At 43.8% G+C, this 14,411-nt stretch overlaps 2 protein-coding genes across 4 annotated transcripts in view; one reads left to right on the top strand and one right to left on the bottom strand.

Annotated features, from left to right (window-relative positions):
• evla (Enah/Vasp-like a) overlaps positions 1-3,824 on the top strand; it is a 51,029-nt gene extending 47,205 nt beyond the window's left edge. For all 3 annotated transcript variants that reach the window (XM_080512940.1, XM_080512939.1, XM_080512941.1), the window contains 8 exons: positions 1-101; positions 232-347; positions 497-524; positions 778-811; positions 2,013-2,073; positions 2,192-2,249; positions 2,323-2,380; positions 2,463-3,824. The exon at positions 1-101 is cut by the window's left edge and continues 153 nt beyond it. In XM_080512940.1, the coding sequence (XP_080369066.1) occupies positions 1-101; positions 232-347; positions 497-524; positions 778-811; positions 2,013-2,073; positions 2,192-2,249; positions 2,323-2,380; positions 2,463-2,500 (494 nt within the window). In that variant the 3' untranslated portion in view covers positions 2,501-3,824. The remainder of the gene's footprint in view (positions 102-231; positions 348-496; positions 525-777; positions 812-2,012; positions 2,074-2,191; positions 2,250-2,322; positions 2,381-2,462) is intronic.
• A 100-nt stretch (positions 3,825-3,924) lies between these two features.
• degs2 (delta(4)-desaturase, sphingolipid 2) lies at positions 3,925-13,253 on the bottom strand. The gene is made up of 3 exons (XM_080512942.1): positions 13,155-13,253; positions 7,804-8,546; positions 3,925-5,057 (listed from the first exon to the last, which is right to left on the bottom strand). Exons 1-3 carry the CDS (start codon positions 13,237-13,239, stop codon positions 4,914-4,916), a joined length of 972 nt encoding a protein of 323 aa, XP_080369068.1. The 5' UTR covers positions 13,240-13,253; the 3' UTR covers positions 3,925-4,913.
• Between the last annotated feature and the right edge of the window lie 1,158 nt (positions 13,254-14,411).

Genomic DNA, 14,411 nt, shown 5'->3' with positions numbered 1-14,411 from the left:
CCACTGGCGGGGGGCCCCCCGGGGGGCCGCCCGGGGTCCAGCACCAACCCTCAGGACTGGCGGCAGCTCTGGCTGGAGCCAAACTACGTAAAGTCCATCGGGTGAGAATCGTCAGACCCTCGGAGGAGACCCGTCTGCCTGTTTACCCAGTACAGCTGCCAGGGGGTCCATGGAGACCTGAACCCCCCCCCAAAGCAGGAAGTGAAACCCATTTTACGATATGTTGTTCAGGATGAGAGCAGTCCGCCTGGGTCTGGAGGTAAAAGTGACTCCAACCGGTCGAGTGGGGGCAGCGGCGGCGGCGGGGAGGGGCTCATGCAGGAGATGAATGCCTTACTAGCTCGCAGGTAAACCCAACACACCCATCAACCAGTGAATCACACAGGGAAACACACCAAACCTGTTCCAGTGCTTGAACTCTGAGCGATTCACTGTGAAACAAACACGATAAAAAGCTGACCATAAAACCAGCTTTCGTTCCTCCTTTCTTATTTAGACGAAAAGCTTCTGAGAAGCCCGACGAGGTGAGTGTGTCACACTTCACAGCAATGTTCACAGCAACGCCTCAATATTTTTAGCAATCACGTGAATTTATCCGTGTTGCGAGCTCGATTATAAATAAACTCCACTCGCATGTGTGAAATTGAACTCACTCTGGTCTGGAGATGTTTATCTTTAGTGAGCTTTAATACAATAGAGGTTATTGTTGATTGTTCATGTTTGTTTTTACAGTCAATTTTAATTTAATCTTCATTGTGGTGATTCTCTGTGCTGCAGGATGACTCGAGTGGTCGGGGGCAGAACTCAACAGGTACTTCCACCATGACGTTACCTGCCCAAATGATTCAGTTTAGAAACAAATGGAAATAATTACAAACAAAAACAGAAATAAATCATTCATATTCACTTATTCATCAATCGGGGTTGTTGTTTGGATCAGTTCACTCATGATTATATGAAGCCTCTCTCACCTGACTGGCCACCGTGTCGCCCCCCAGTGGTGATTGGGTGACATTAAAGGCTCATATTATTCAGCTTTTCAACACTTTCACATGGTCTCCTTGATCAAAAAGCTTTGTATTCAAAGTTCATTGCTCCAAATTTAGCTTTTCTTGATTCTCCTCCATTAGAACATTGATCCTAGGAGCTGCATTCAGAATCTGCTGTGTCTGTGTGAGCTGGACTGCTCCGCCCACACATAACCCATCTATGGGAAGAGGAGGAAGTACTTCCTCTCGTGGTGCCATGTGCCAGAGCAGAGCTGCCTGATTGTGGGAGGAGTCAAAGGGGAGGAGCCTACCTTGATTGTGATTGGCTGAACCCCCGATGACACTATATAGGGTTTGATTTCTGATTGTCTGCTTGGAGCAACACACGTTTTAAAACCTGGAACAACCAGGGAGAGAGAGGACACACTGTCTTCTTCTGGGACGTCGGTCCTGGTGTGGGGACGGTCAGTACTGCTGGAAAACCACTGGCAGGAGGATTTTTGCAGAATATGAGGCCTTTAATCTTTATGTAAAGCTGTAATTCAATCAGGAAGCAGATTTATTGCGTCCTTGAGGATAATCCTGTAGTTTTTCACTGTAATAAACTGAATTCATTATTAAATGCAGTGAAGAAGCAGACAGCGAAGTACAAAGTGACCCGATATTTACTTGTTTATTGTTTTACCATCTGATTGTTTTTTATTGTTTTAACTTTTTTTATTGTTTTAAATGTTTTTATTTCGCCTCTTATATTTTTATTTCAATGTACAGCACTTTGTCTCAGCTACGGCTGCTTAAAGCGCCTTATAAATAAAGTTGAGTTGAGATATTGATCAGGACAATTACATGTAACTTCAGGCCAATCGGTGCATTTCCAAGATGATGATCTCAACACAGTTTCCATTTTCAGGAACAAGCGTGTGATCACTACAACTTCGTATTAAAGAGCCTTCATTTCATTACGTTTAGCATCATGAAGCTTCAGAGTTATTTAGTTAAACTCTGTCCTTCGTCGTCCTTCAGATGCTGTGAAGAAGCCGTGGGAACGATCCAACTCCGCAGAAAAGTCTTCGCTGGTGTCCAGGTCTGCACACGAGAAGTGGAGGAGGAGATAGACGGACGCTATCGGGGATCTATTCATAAATGTTGTTTAGCAGTGAAAGGTTGATCAGAGGGAGAAACGTCTGACTGTTTGTTTTCAGAGTGAGACCCATCGGCAGCACCAGTGAATCAGACACAGAGTTCGACAGAATGAAACAGGTTTTTCTCGCACTAGTAATTCTGTCAGTTATACACACTCAGTTTTTATTCTTACCTTGTTGTTGCTTTGCAGGAAATTTTGGATGAAGTTGTGCGTGAGTTGCATAAGGTGAAGGATGAAATCATTAACGGTAAGCGATGCTGCGCCTCAGTATTAATCTCCCACTCATTTTTTTTTTTTTTACAGTTTTTGAAGTTTCTCTTCTCTTCCAGCCATCAGACAAGAAATCGGCAGAATCGGTACATCCTAGTGTCACGTGAGGGTGGAGGTGGAGGAGAGCGACAGGAGGAGCTGGAGGAGGATGGACATGTAGATGCACAGACACAAGGACCGGGGAATGTTCTCTCAACGTTTCTGTGACCTCGCGATGCCAATGTGCAAGTTGCAGAGATGTTGTGCCAACATTGAAGTCTGCTGGACAGCAAAAAAAAAAAAGAAAGAAAGGAAAGGAACAGGGAAACGGAGAGGAAAGAGGTCAGGAGGAGGATGAGCCGAAGAAGGAAGAAGGAACAGAGACTTGTTGATGGAGACGGGAGGAAGTGAGCGACGGACGGCAGCACTGCGGTCGACTCACTGTGTTGTCTGTTCAGTCCGGGTCTTACCAAGGAAATATTTTGGTTTTCTATGTTTTTACTGTTTTATTATTTAAAAACTGTGGTGATAATGATGATGTTGATGACAATGAGTATTTTATTGATATTATAGAAGGAAAAAGGAATCTTGCACACCATTTATGTCAGCCTTTTATATTTTGGACGATTTGTGTTCAGTTCATAACTGTGTGACGATAACAAGCACAATGTGGGCGAGCGCTGCCGCAGACCCACCGGCCCTCAACTGGCATATTGAAGAGAGCTTCTTACGGCCTTGCTCATACTGGTGTTGTGTGTCTAACATTTTCTCTCCTAACGGCAAAAAAAAAACTTAGCAATGACCGCTTTCCTCAGTATCCAAGGTATACAACAAATGCAAATGAGCAATTTCTTCTAATAGTGAATGATTTTGACACAGACAAGTCGAGTACGAGCGAGGGTTCTCCCTGCCCGCCCAGATGTGTGGGAGCAGCGAACCGTGGGGATCGTTCACTAAACAGGCCCAGAACTGTAAATGTGCCACCTGGTTTTACCTTGATAGAAAACAATGTAGTCTGATCTAGTAGTCACCCTCTGCTTTGTGAACCTCCCCGAGTATGCATGAAACCCTCCGTCTCTTTGAAAGTGACTTTTTTTTTTTTATTTGGTTTGGGGGAAGAAGAAAAAAAAGCTAAATATATATAAACGGTGGTACATTTATTATAGTGGTTTGTTTCTATGAAAGTTCCCCTCTCTTTGTATGAGATGTTGATAATGGTAGCAGTGTGAAGGGAAAAAAGAAAAGGGAGCAGCTCTGGCAATATGCAAATAGAAGAGAATGTGCAGAAAGTGAACGGTAGGCCTACGTGATGGTAGCTTAATGTGTGTTTGCAGGAAGGATCCGGATGATTATCAGTTGTTGCATTCTATCCACTCTGTCCACTCTCAACTACGTTCTGATTTAAAAGCTGGAAGTAAATTTGTTCAAACAAAAAAAAAAAACACGTGTCAACCATCCACGCCATGTTCACTACTTCTGTGTGTGTTTTGACTCACCATCTCTTCCGTTCAGTGGTTTACGCCACAAATTGTATGTTTTTACTCATGTTCCAGTGACACACAACAAACACCTTTCAGATTTTTAATAGCAGTTTCTTCTTACAAAGACTTTTTATACAAATCATTTAAATAGAAACATTATAAACAAGCTTATGCAATTACACAAAACTGCAAAACACAGATGTTACAATAACTGGATGAGCACAGGAGCTGTGCAGAAAACACACATGTTCATTTAGTGATTCTTTAAGGGGGATAATTCACTCATTACTGATGCTGCTGGGATTACATTACTTTGACATTACAGATTTGTTAAGTGAGATAATATGTGGGATTAAAGGTTTCCGTCTGGTAATTCAGCTGAAACAATGCCCAAGCTGCAGTCTGTAAGACAAAGCTGCATCAGCAACTAAAGACACACAGACCATTTAAACTTGTTCAAGGTCTCTGAGTGACTTTCTGCCTCAATTACTTTGTCCACTCCCTGTAGATGTAATCAAACTGTTTCCAGCACAAACTGCAAACTGGCAGAACGAGGCCTCACTGAAGGAAAGGCTCCTCTTACTGAACGGTAAGTTTCAATGCTCATTGTTCACCTCTGTTCTGCATCACGGATGTGGAAATTTTGTCTGTGGCGTTTGTGTGTTTCGATTCTAATGAGGCCAACAGGAAACATGGAGGAGGTAGAAACCATATCTTAAAATGTTGGTTCATTCTACCACATGTACATGTCAAGGGGTGGGGAAATGTTGTCGCTTCATGATCATTTCATCCCTCAAAATTACCTCAGGGCACAAAGAAATGTCAACATGACAAGCAACGGGCCCCGTCCGAGTGTAATTATTAACGTTGGGCATGTGTGTGTTGAACAGTATTTATGGGACTGCGAGTACAAAACCGATCAGCTGAAGACATCAAACAACTTCACAATGCAAAAACTAAGCTGGAGTACAGGAGGACATCTCATTGTGGTCAATAGATGAACAACTGAAACTCACATTCCTGTGACGAGAAACAGCCTCAGACAGACGTCTACCCCTGTTTGCTCAGCTTGTACTGCCGTTTGATTCTGGCGTACGGCCCGATGCTGTCGTCAAACACAAAGTCCCATAATACCCGGGACCAGGAGGAGTGCTGGGGCAACGAGTCGTAGTACTCTGCTGCGATCTGCTTCACCTGCCAACCACAAATCAGTCAAAAGGTGAGGAAGTCGAAGGATGGAAACAGGAACACGTTAAGTGGAATCTCAAACTCCTGCAGCAGACCTTCAACAGAAATATGTACGACTTCCCGACATGTTGCCAAACAATAAAAGATAATGGTCATTGTAAATGCAACACAATCAACTGCTTTCATAACTATAAAAAAAAATATGTTATATATCACAAGTTTATGGGCTGAAAATCCTTGTTTGGAAAGAGTTATAGATATTTTGCAGGCAATTCTATTTAGTGGGAAAAAAGCCTATTTTGGACATAAAATGTATTCCATACAAACATGATCTAGAAAAATATAAATATGATTTGAAATTGATTATACACCCAGGAGCTACCGTGGCGCTATTTGGTGTGTTGATGAGCTGAGCAAACACTTGCAATATTGGTGAACTAAATCTTAATCAAATATAAAAGCCTGATACAGAATTTGTAGTTTCTCATGAGTCATGGACATCTGAATAGTTATTAGAGTCACTGTAAGACAATGAAAAGAACCACATTGCTATAAAATTCATTGAGTGACAGCAAGAACAGAAGCTATTCAGAACCACCTGATGATGCTTTTCATTAGAAGTCCACTCAAGGAACTTTTACGTTTTTGTGTGGCCCCTTTAATAATGCACCGTCTACCAATGGGCTTCATTAGGATTGTCAAACACAGTGGCAGGCCGTCAGGGCCATTCAAGGCCTTCAAGGCCTTCAAGGCTTCTCTGCAGGCCTGAGAAAAAGATCTGAATCACAGACTGATGCTGATTATATTTTGTCCATGAATACTTAAATTCCAAATGGTCAGTCTGCTTCTTCTCATAGCTTCTTCCCGGCTGCGCTGCTTCCAGGTTAAAGTTTTTAACCAATCACATTTCAGTCATCCCCTGTTGCCGGGTAAAGAAATCTGCCTGAGGCCTTCACATTCAATTCTGCAGGAGTCTGCAGTGTAAAGCTAGTGTCGGTCACGCTGCTGCTTCAACCAATCACATTTTGATATTGACGACTCAGAGCCCTCTAGAAGGCCTCGCGTGACGTCAGTGTATTCAAGCCCTCTGATTGGACAGTCAGAGAGTCACTCTCCAGCGCTAGCTAGCGAGCTGCTTCTGTAGCGAGCTGCACCAACAAAAATATAGTTGTGTTTTATTTGTTAGCGGTTTTATCAACCTACAATGACTAAAGGAGAAGATAAAGACATTTGGTTACAGATTTATTGTTGAAACAATTTTGAAGATGGACTTTTCCAACAGGTCATTGAACGCACCGCAATTTACAATTTACTAGCACTCACTATAAACTCCATGGCAGGATTCAGGATTATACTATTTACCATTATATTGTTTTCAAGACCAGGAAAAGCTGAGGTTTGTTTCCCTCCTCGACCCCCAGAAGTGTGGGGGAAAGCAGCAGCTTTCTATGCAGCTGCAGCAGGAGAAGAGACGTGAACCTGGATTGATTTCATCCATAAAGGTATTTATTCTGACGACAGTATCCGTCTGTGAAGCAAAGGATTTTTATACTGCATTTCTGCATGGCAACAGTTTTTGTAGCCATAAAAAAAGTTGAGGGTTGGATTGAGTCAGACCAGTACTAGTGAAGGCCTGGTTCTGAAACGCAGGCCACCACTGGTCAAACATAAGGCCCGTGAGCTAAAACAAACCCACAAGAGGCTCCAATCCAGCCAAAGCCAAGTTGTAAAAAATGTCAAAGAAAACGTAGATTTTTAACAGACTTTTATAAGAGTATCGAACACAAAACACTGAGACTCATGCTGATATGTCAGTGACGCTGACGTGAAATTTTCACACCTCAGTTTTGAGACTGCACCCAAGTATCTATAAAATGTCATGCAATTACAACAGCTGCTGGTTTGGGGGCACGGTCGCCTGACAAACACTGACCAGAGAGGAAGTAAAGAAGAAACAACTCATTGAATGGTTCAGGCCAAAACCGGAAGTCCCGCTGCTTTATCCCGTGGTGGCTAGGCTAGTTAACCTTATAAGGTAAGTTCAAAAGATTATGTACACCCACCGATGGAATTTTTACCAAGCTGCCATTTATGTGCCGAACCATAATGCTAAGATTTCCATGGAAACGGTACGAGACTCCATAAACCAGCAGCTTTTAGCAGACTCAGAGTGCTATGATTGCGGCAAAGTCATAGACTTTTCAAAAGTGGTGCTCGGTGCCACTATAAAGTTCAAATTGAAAGGTTACTATGATTGTATTTTCCCAGTCCAGTCCACTCAAAATGAAATTGGGTTGAATGTGGTCCATGAACTAAAATACATTTGTGACAATACTAACAGTTAGGTGTTTCAGGATAAAACAGTTTTCATATTTATAGCAAGAGGTTAAAAAGAAAATGTAACTGGTCAAAAACAGACATTTATACATCTTTTTATTAGTCACAGGTCCTATTAAACCTCCCAATGTCCTCTTCATACGAGAGCAACTGGTTAAACAGTTACTCGGGCTGCCCATTCACGCCAGAAGTATTTGCTCTTGATAGAAAAAAAGAATGACGTGTGGCGTTTGCAGGTCTCGGTTTGTTTTTTAGATCGACGGGTGAGGCCCGTCTTATCTGTCCACACCTGGAGGTGATGTAAGTGGAACTGTGCTCATTCTCTACCACTCAACTAATAATCTGTGAGGAACAAGTGACTCGGGTCCATAGTTCACCCGCTGACACTGCCGTCATGATTTAATCCAGGGCTTACCTGAGGTAGTTTGCTGCCAGGTATGCTGGGGAAGTCGTGGTGCTCCATGTGATAGCCGACGTTGAAGGTGATTAGGTTCAGCGGTCCGTAGTAAGAATACGTCTCGTGTCCTTTCAGGAACATGTAATGCTCGGCTATGAAATGTCCAGAGATTGGATGGAGACCCATGCACAGAATAGATCCTGCAATGAGGTAAACGATGGGCTTCAGACCCCAAAAGTAGTAGATGATCAGGTCGACCGTGATCTGAATGAGTGCGTTCTGGATCTCCAGCTGACACACCGGTTTAGGATTCACCAACAACGGTCGCAGGGCGTAGAACAACGGCTGGAGGAAGAGCCACAGCACCTTCCTGGCTGGGGTGCAGAAGAACCAGCCCTCAAAGTCTGTGGGGATGTCAACGTCCAGCTGGTCGCCTCCCAGATACCGATGGTGGTCGATGTGGTACTTCTTGAAGGAGGCGGAGTACGGCAGCCCGATGGGCAGGTTGGCCCACATGGCAAACCAGCGGTTCCACTTGGCCAGTTTGTTGCCGAAGGCAACGTTATGAGAGATGTCATGGATAGCCAGAGTCAGAGAGTGGTTGATGCAGCCGCCAAACGCGTAGGACCAGAAGAAGATCCACTTCCAGGACAGGTCACGGACCAGATAGCAAGCCAGGAGCTGAGTCAGGACCATGCCAGACACGACCCACTTCAGCTGGGGGTCTGGACCCATCAGGGACTTGATCTCCGGGTATTTGGCTGAGAACACACGGAAGGAAAAACAGGAACTTTAAAGAACAAAGTGAGACATTGAGAAAAGATCTAGGAAATGGGAGTGAAGAGACAGAGAGCTCTAAAGGCAAAAACGTAGTTTGTTTATCATGGACCAGATCAGGGGTGGGCAATCCTGGTCCTGGAGGGCCGCAGTCCTGCACGTTTTAGATGTTTCCCTGCTCAAACACACCTGTTATGATGAGGCTCTGCAGAAAGCTTGACAAGGAGCCACTAATCGCTCTCAGCTGTATTGATGTGAGGAGACATCGAAAACGTGCAGGGCTGCGGCCCTCCAGGACCAGGATTGCCCACCCCTGGACCAGATAGATAAATGTGTGCAACAGGGCTGATGTACTGTTACTTTGTAGTCACAGTGACACAACACGGCTCGACATCGACGAGCGGTGAGGTACAACAGCCTCCTCCTGGGATGAAAAATCTGATTTAATTGGCAGAGGTGTTGTTTTGCTGAGGGAGAAGAAACTCAGGGAGCTACAGGAGAGAGGGCTGAACTTCGTATTCACTGCTCCAATAACCGTTTGGTTGATAAGACTTTACCATGTAATAGACTCATGATGTCAGCCACGCTGTGACCTGTCAGGCGGGTTAAACGCTGACGCCGACACACAAGGAAAGGTGGTGGCAAGTAAGCCAAACCACCCATGACAATAACTGTATTACACATGTTTCCCTCTGCCAAGGGGCAACTGGGTGGACTCAAATTGCATGTAGACATTAATCAGGCTTGGAATACACTGTGTTCCATGTAAATCTTTCTGGGATTCAGTGATAGAAATTTTGGTAGATTCTGGAAAAGCTTCATTGATACGTAAACTTCCCTATAAAGAGAAAAGAACAGCTTGTACAAGGTTTACCAACATTTCACAGGCATACAAAGCCAGGTATCTGCCACACTTGTGACTCTCTGATCATATCAGCATAGAAATCCCTGAGCTGCCGACAAGACTCTTGCAGAACAGTGAAAGTGGACTGAGGAAGCTGCCTCAGCCCTGCAGGACTGTTTTCAGGACACACGACAGTGGGAAAAATGTTCCTGGACCAAAAGATTTGGTTTGACAGCAAGCTTTGCTGAAATCATGGAGGTCTACATGGAAACCTAGCATAGCCTGCAGGGGGCATTAAATAAGCCAAGTGTAGATCAAATCTGTCCACAGCGCAACACTTTTCCACAAACACCTCCAGAACAATGTGTCAGGGGATAAAGACACTCACGAACGATAAGGACACCGACAACACAAGACCCTCCAAGACATTCTGAACCACTTCTTAGCCCGAGTCAACCAACGAATCCCGGCGGCCCGTATCCAGCAGGGCTGACATGAGGCTCTGCAAGTTAACAAATTCAAGCTTTAACCAAGGTTGAATCAAAGGTGCAACAGCGACTATGGAAACCCACAAGGAATGGTAGAACAGAACATGAAAAATGCAGAAAAACTATGGCAGGGTAATTTTGCTCCATAAAAATCCTTTTTAACGTCATATTAGATGAATCCGTTTTTTCCCAGCATTAGTACCAAGTCAAATCCTTTATTTATCGCTGCCATCTTCAACTTGTTATGCAACAGTCTACCACAGTGACTACCATCTGGTTCTTCTTGCACTGCTCATGGCCAGGTGCACTAAAACTCCCATACCTGCCGACCACAACAACTCCCAGTTTGCATACGGTGCAGCTGATGCAGTCATAACAGTGCCGCTCAGCACGACACACCCGGACAACAAAAACAACTTGAATTTAGACGTGATCTCCTCTTTCCACAGCGTCATCCCACAGGGGTGCAGAAAGTCCAGGTCTGCGGTGGGGCAGTTCACTGTGCACATGGATACTGCAGACCACAGTCTGGATCGGAAACACCCATCCTGAACACACTGCAGCCCCGTCCTCGACTCTATATTCCTCCATGTCCACTCCCCCACACACCAACACCATCGTCAAACTCACTGACGACAAATAACGAGATGTCCTACAGGGGTGTCAAACTCCGGTCCTGGAGGGCCGCAGCCCTGCATGTTTTCCACGTTCCCCTTCTTTAACACACCTGATTCCAATGATGGCTTATCACCGAGTTCAACAGAAAGCCACTCATTGCAATCAGCGGTGTTGAAGCAGGGAGGCATGGAAAACATGCAGGGCTGCAGCCCTCCAGGATCGGAGTTCCGCACGGGTCCTATAGCGAGGAGCTTCAGTGTGTGGTTGTCCACATTTGGGCCGACCTCACCTGAACCACACGCGTCTCGCCCAACAGAGACAGCACTTCCTCAGGAAGTTGAAACGCAGGCGTGTCCCTCACCACATGGTAGTGGTTGGTTTAATAGAGAACTTTCTCGTGTACTGCTGCACCGTGTGGCACTGCAGCGGGACACAGGAGGACAGACAGGCGGTGAGCATCACTTTCTGCACTCAGACATTTACACTAACAGACTGCAAAATAAAGTCAGGTGAAAGATATGGCACACTAATTACCAGAGCAAGCAGACTGAAGCACAGCTTCTACCTTGTAACATCCATTATCTCTGGTATCCAACATTCTTCTGACACACACAACCTGTGACTGGCAAAGTGCTAAAGACAGACCCACACCTGAATGTGAATATATGTGAAGCGGAAGTTAGTTTTTAAATGACAGAAATGAAGGCAGACGTTGCCTCATGTGATAATGTTCTCAATAAGAGTCAACATGATTGAGATTGACAGCGCAGAAACATAATACCTGAAGAAAAGAAGGCAAGACCATCTAGAGTTCACCACTTCATGCAAAGTGCTGCACATCCTTTCACACATGATGCACACAATGGTGGGACATCACATGCAAATCTGCTATGCTTCTCCACTTCCAGCTTACTTGTGTTATGTTTCCATGCAAATGGTGCTCACTGGGGTAACCAAGAGATTAAAGATGCTGGGCCCTGGTTTCACCACTTCAGTGCAGTTTACAGGTCACCCATTCACTCGTCAAATCCTTTTATTCCGTTAATCATTAGCCCAGCAGAACCCCCCCCCCGCCAATTGTAATTCAACCTCTCATCAAGACACTGTTATACATATCATAAACAATCAATTTCATGCAGAGGACCAGTTTTTATTCAATATGTTGCTTGATCTTTGTCCGTAAAGACATGATTATGAAGTAGAGACGTGTGGACGGGTGTGGCTGAGGCACCCTCATATGCGTAAAAGGTAAATCAATAACCAGACATCATAAAAAAAAGCCGTCTATCCTGTGTGATGTGCAAAACTCGCTACGCAGCAATTGCTGCATTTCACCTTTTACCGTGACAAGCCCTTTCCTCGACCTCATGGTCACGTTACTAATCTGGATAGAGCTCAGCAGAAACAGGATTCAAGGTTTTGAGAACACTCATGTAAATTAGACAACGCTCTGTGCTTTAAAAATGCTCATGTAACTGTTCAAATCATAAAGTCTTGTCTCAGGAAGCAGAAAAGTGCTTGAACGTGCCAGGTAATATCAAGTTAATAGAAAAACAACCACCGATTCAAGCAACATTCCAGCCGAGATGAAGAGAAGGTCTGAAGCACAAACAGACCCACGTCCACAGCCTCTCCCCTATGAGGAGGATGATTAAAACAAAATGCCTTAATAATTCAGCAGCCCGAGGCGTCAAACACGCCATCACCTTCTTCTTTCATACCACAGCAATCAGCCGACATGCTGCACAGCCTGGATCAGATAATCAACCGGACTCAAACTCACCCATATTCCACTCTGTCAAATCAGATTATCTGACAGATAGCAGAATTCACAATACTATTGGGATAAACCTGAAATGGAAACAAACAATACCCACGTGTTCTTGCATCAGTCCATTAAGAAGAACTTTTTAAAGAGGTTTTTTTTCCAGGGACGGTCTCATTCTGCCACAAAGCCTCAGGAGCTGCATTGTGTGTGGTTTGGTTCTGAGGTGGGATGGGGTCGTGTTACCAAGACAGCCCCGAGGCTTTGTCTCTGGCACCTGCTATCAGGACAGTCATTGTCCCACAGGTGACAGAAATGACAGAGGCAGGTTGCTTTACATAAGGAGATCTTCTTCTGGGTCAGGCAAAGATTCCTTACATCTGCAAAACTCACAAAGACTCTGCCGAAGGTCAACAAATCCAGTACTGTACTTTTAGGACTGACATGAGAGGCACGAGTCTCTTGGGTCACAAAAGCCTTAATATTCACCCTGAAAATCAACAAAACAAGTCGAAGTCAGCTGTGGGAGAAGCCGATGTTTGTTCTAATATAACCTCAAATCCAACTTGCTTTCTAAATCACCAGATTGGTTTGAGGTTTCCATTCCAATCTGCAGTGAATGGGTTGTAAACGATGAAACTCGCATCAGTGAAGAAGGAAATCAAGGAGTAATTGGTTATCTTCAGCCCATGTCTGCCTCTGTCCCTGCATCCATTGTGGAGGAGTTAAGCAACAGCTCGTAAACAGGTTCAACCGGCTGCCGGCTCACTCCGGGGGAGAACAACCTTCTCCTTCAACCTTTAGATTAAGTAACATGACAAGAAAGACAAAGTGGCCAATCACACAGAGCTGCGGTGTTTCCCTAAAGTGTTCTCACCCAGAATCTCCTTCCTCCTGGAGGTGTGCGGCTGGTCACTGTAGACCCATTCAAAGTCCGCTCTTCCACCTGCCGTCTTGCCCATGACTGCTCTGCGAGGCTCCCGCTGCTCTCTGGCGTCCTGCTGTTCTCAAACCTGCACGCCACCTCAAGCCCCGCCCCCTGTCAGCTCACCGCTGCACCTGCAGAAATGCGCGCCCCCTTCCTGTGCGCGTCACCGACGTTCACGACTTTGCCATTCGATTAAAAAAAAAAATAATAATAATAAAATTAAAGTTAACTTCAAATCAAAGGTGGTAAAAGTACTGAACATTACAACTGAAGTCCATCTATGTTGTTCAACTTCAATAAAAGTGAAAGTTGTTAACAAATATTGAGTAATTTTGTCAAAAGCTGCTGAGAGTATAAGTTGCTTTTTAATCATTGTGGAATTTTGCTTTCAATAGCAGGCATTTGAGTCAATTTATCCAGGTCTGCAACCCCGTAAACATGTTCAAACATTAATATGAATACAGCTCATACAGTTGTATAGATAGTTTTACTGAATACCCAAAAAAAAAGAAAAAAAAAGAACATCTATCAGGCTGCATTTATGAAGTTTCAAGCTTTCATCTCTACAATTTAGGAAACAAATAATTCAATTCTTAGTTGTTATACAATTTAAGGGGGTTTGTTGTTGTTTATTGAGATTATAATTGTTTTTTGTTTTTTTGTTTTTTTTTAAAAACACGACACAAGATACAAAAAATCCAAGAAAAAGGGACATTCTATGGGGCACCAATTCAACCAGTGCAGTAGCAGCAACAGCAGCACCAGGGCCTCGGAGAGTGGTTCTCCTTTCTCCCACAAATATTCCCAAATCAAATGCATGAATGTTTAAGTTTCTATCTGATATTTCCACATTTGTCACTGGTCGATAATCCAGTAAAATATACATTATGTATTATTTTGGATTGAATAAATGTGCTTTTTATTTCCACTTGAGTTGTTTTAACTATTTTATCCACAGTTTTGACTGTCAATAATTGTGGTTGTTTTCCCATTTGTGTTTTTTGTAAAGTTAAGTTATTCTAGCCATTTTTGAAAAGCAGTTTTAGATCTTGAACTTTTTAGGCAGTTTTTTTAAGCAATTTCGGTCATTTTTTAATAATTTACTTTTTTATAGCCAGTAGATACGACTCATTTTGAAATTGTGCGTGGAATATAAAGTCACATAAAAATCAGTTAAAAGTATTTATAGCCACAGAATTTTCTGGA

Source organism: Blennius ocellaris, assembly GCF_963422515.1.
Source record: "Blennius ocellaris genome assembly, chromosome: 17".
In the NCBI taxonomy this organism is placed as follows: Eukaryota; Metazoa; Chordata; class Actinopteri; order Blenniiformes; family Blenniidae; genus Blennius; species Blennius ocellaris.
Note: the sequence above shows the minus strand (reverse complement) of the source record. Positions and strands in the feature narration are given on the sequence as shown.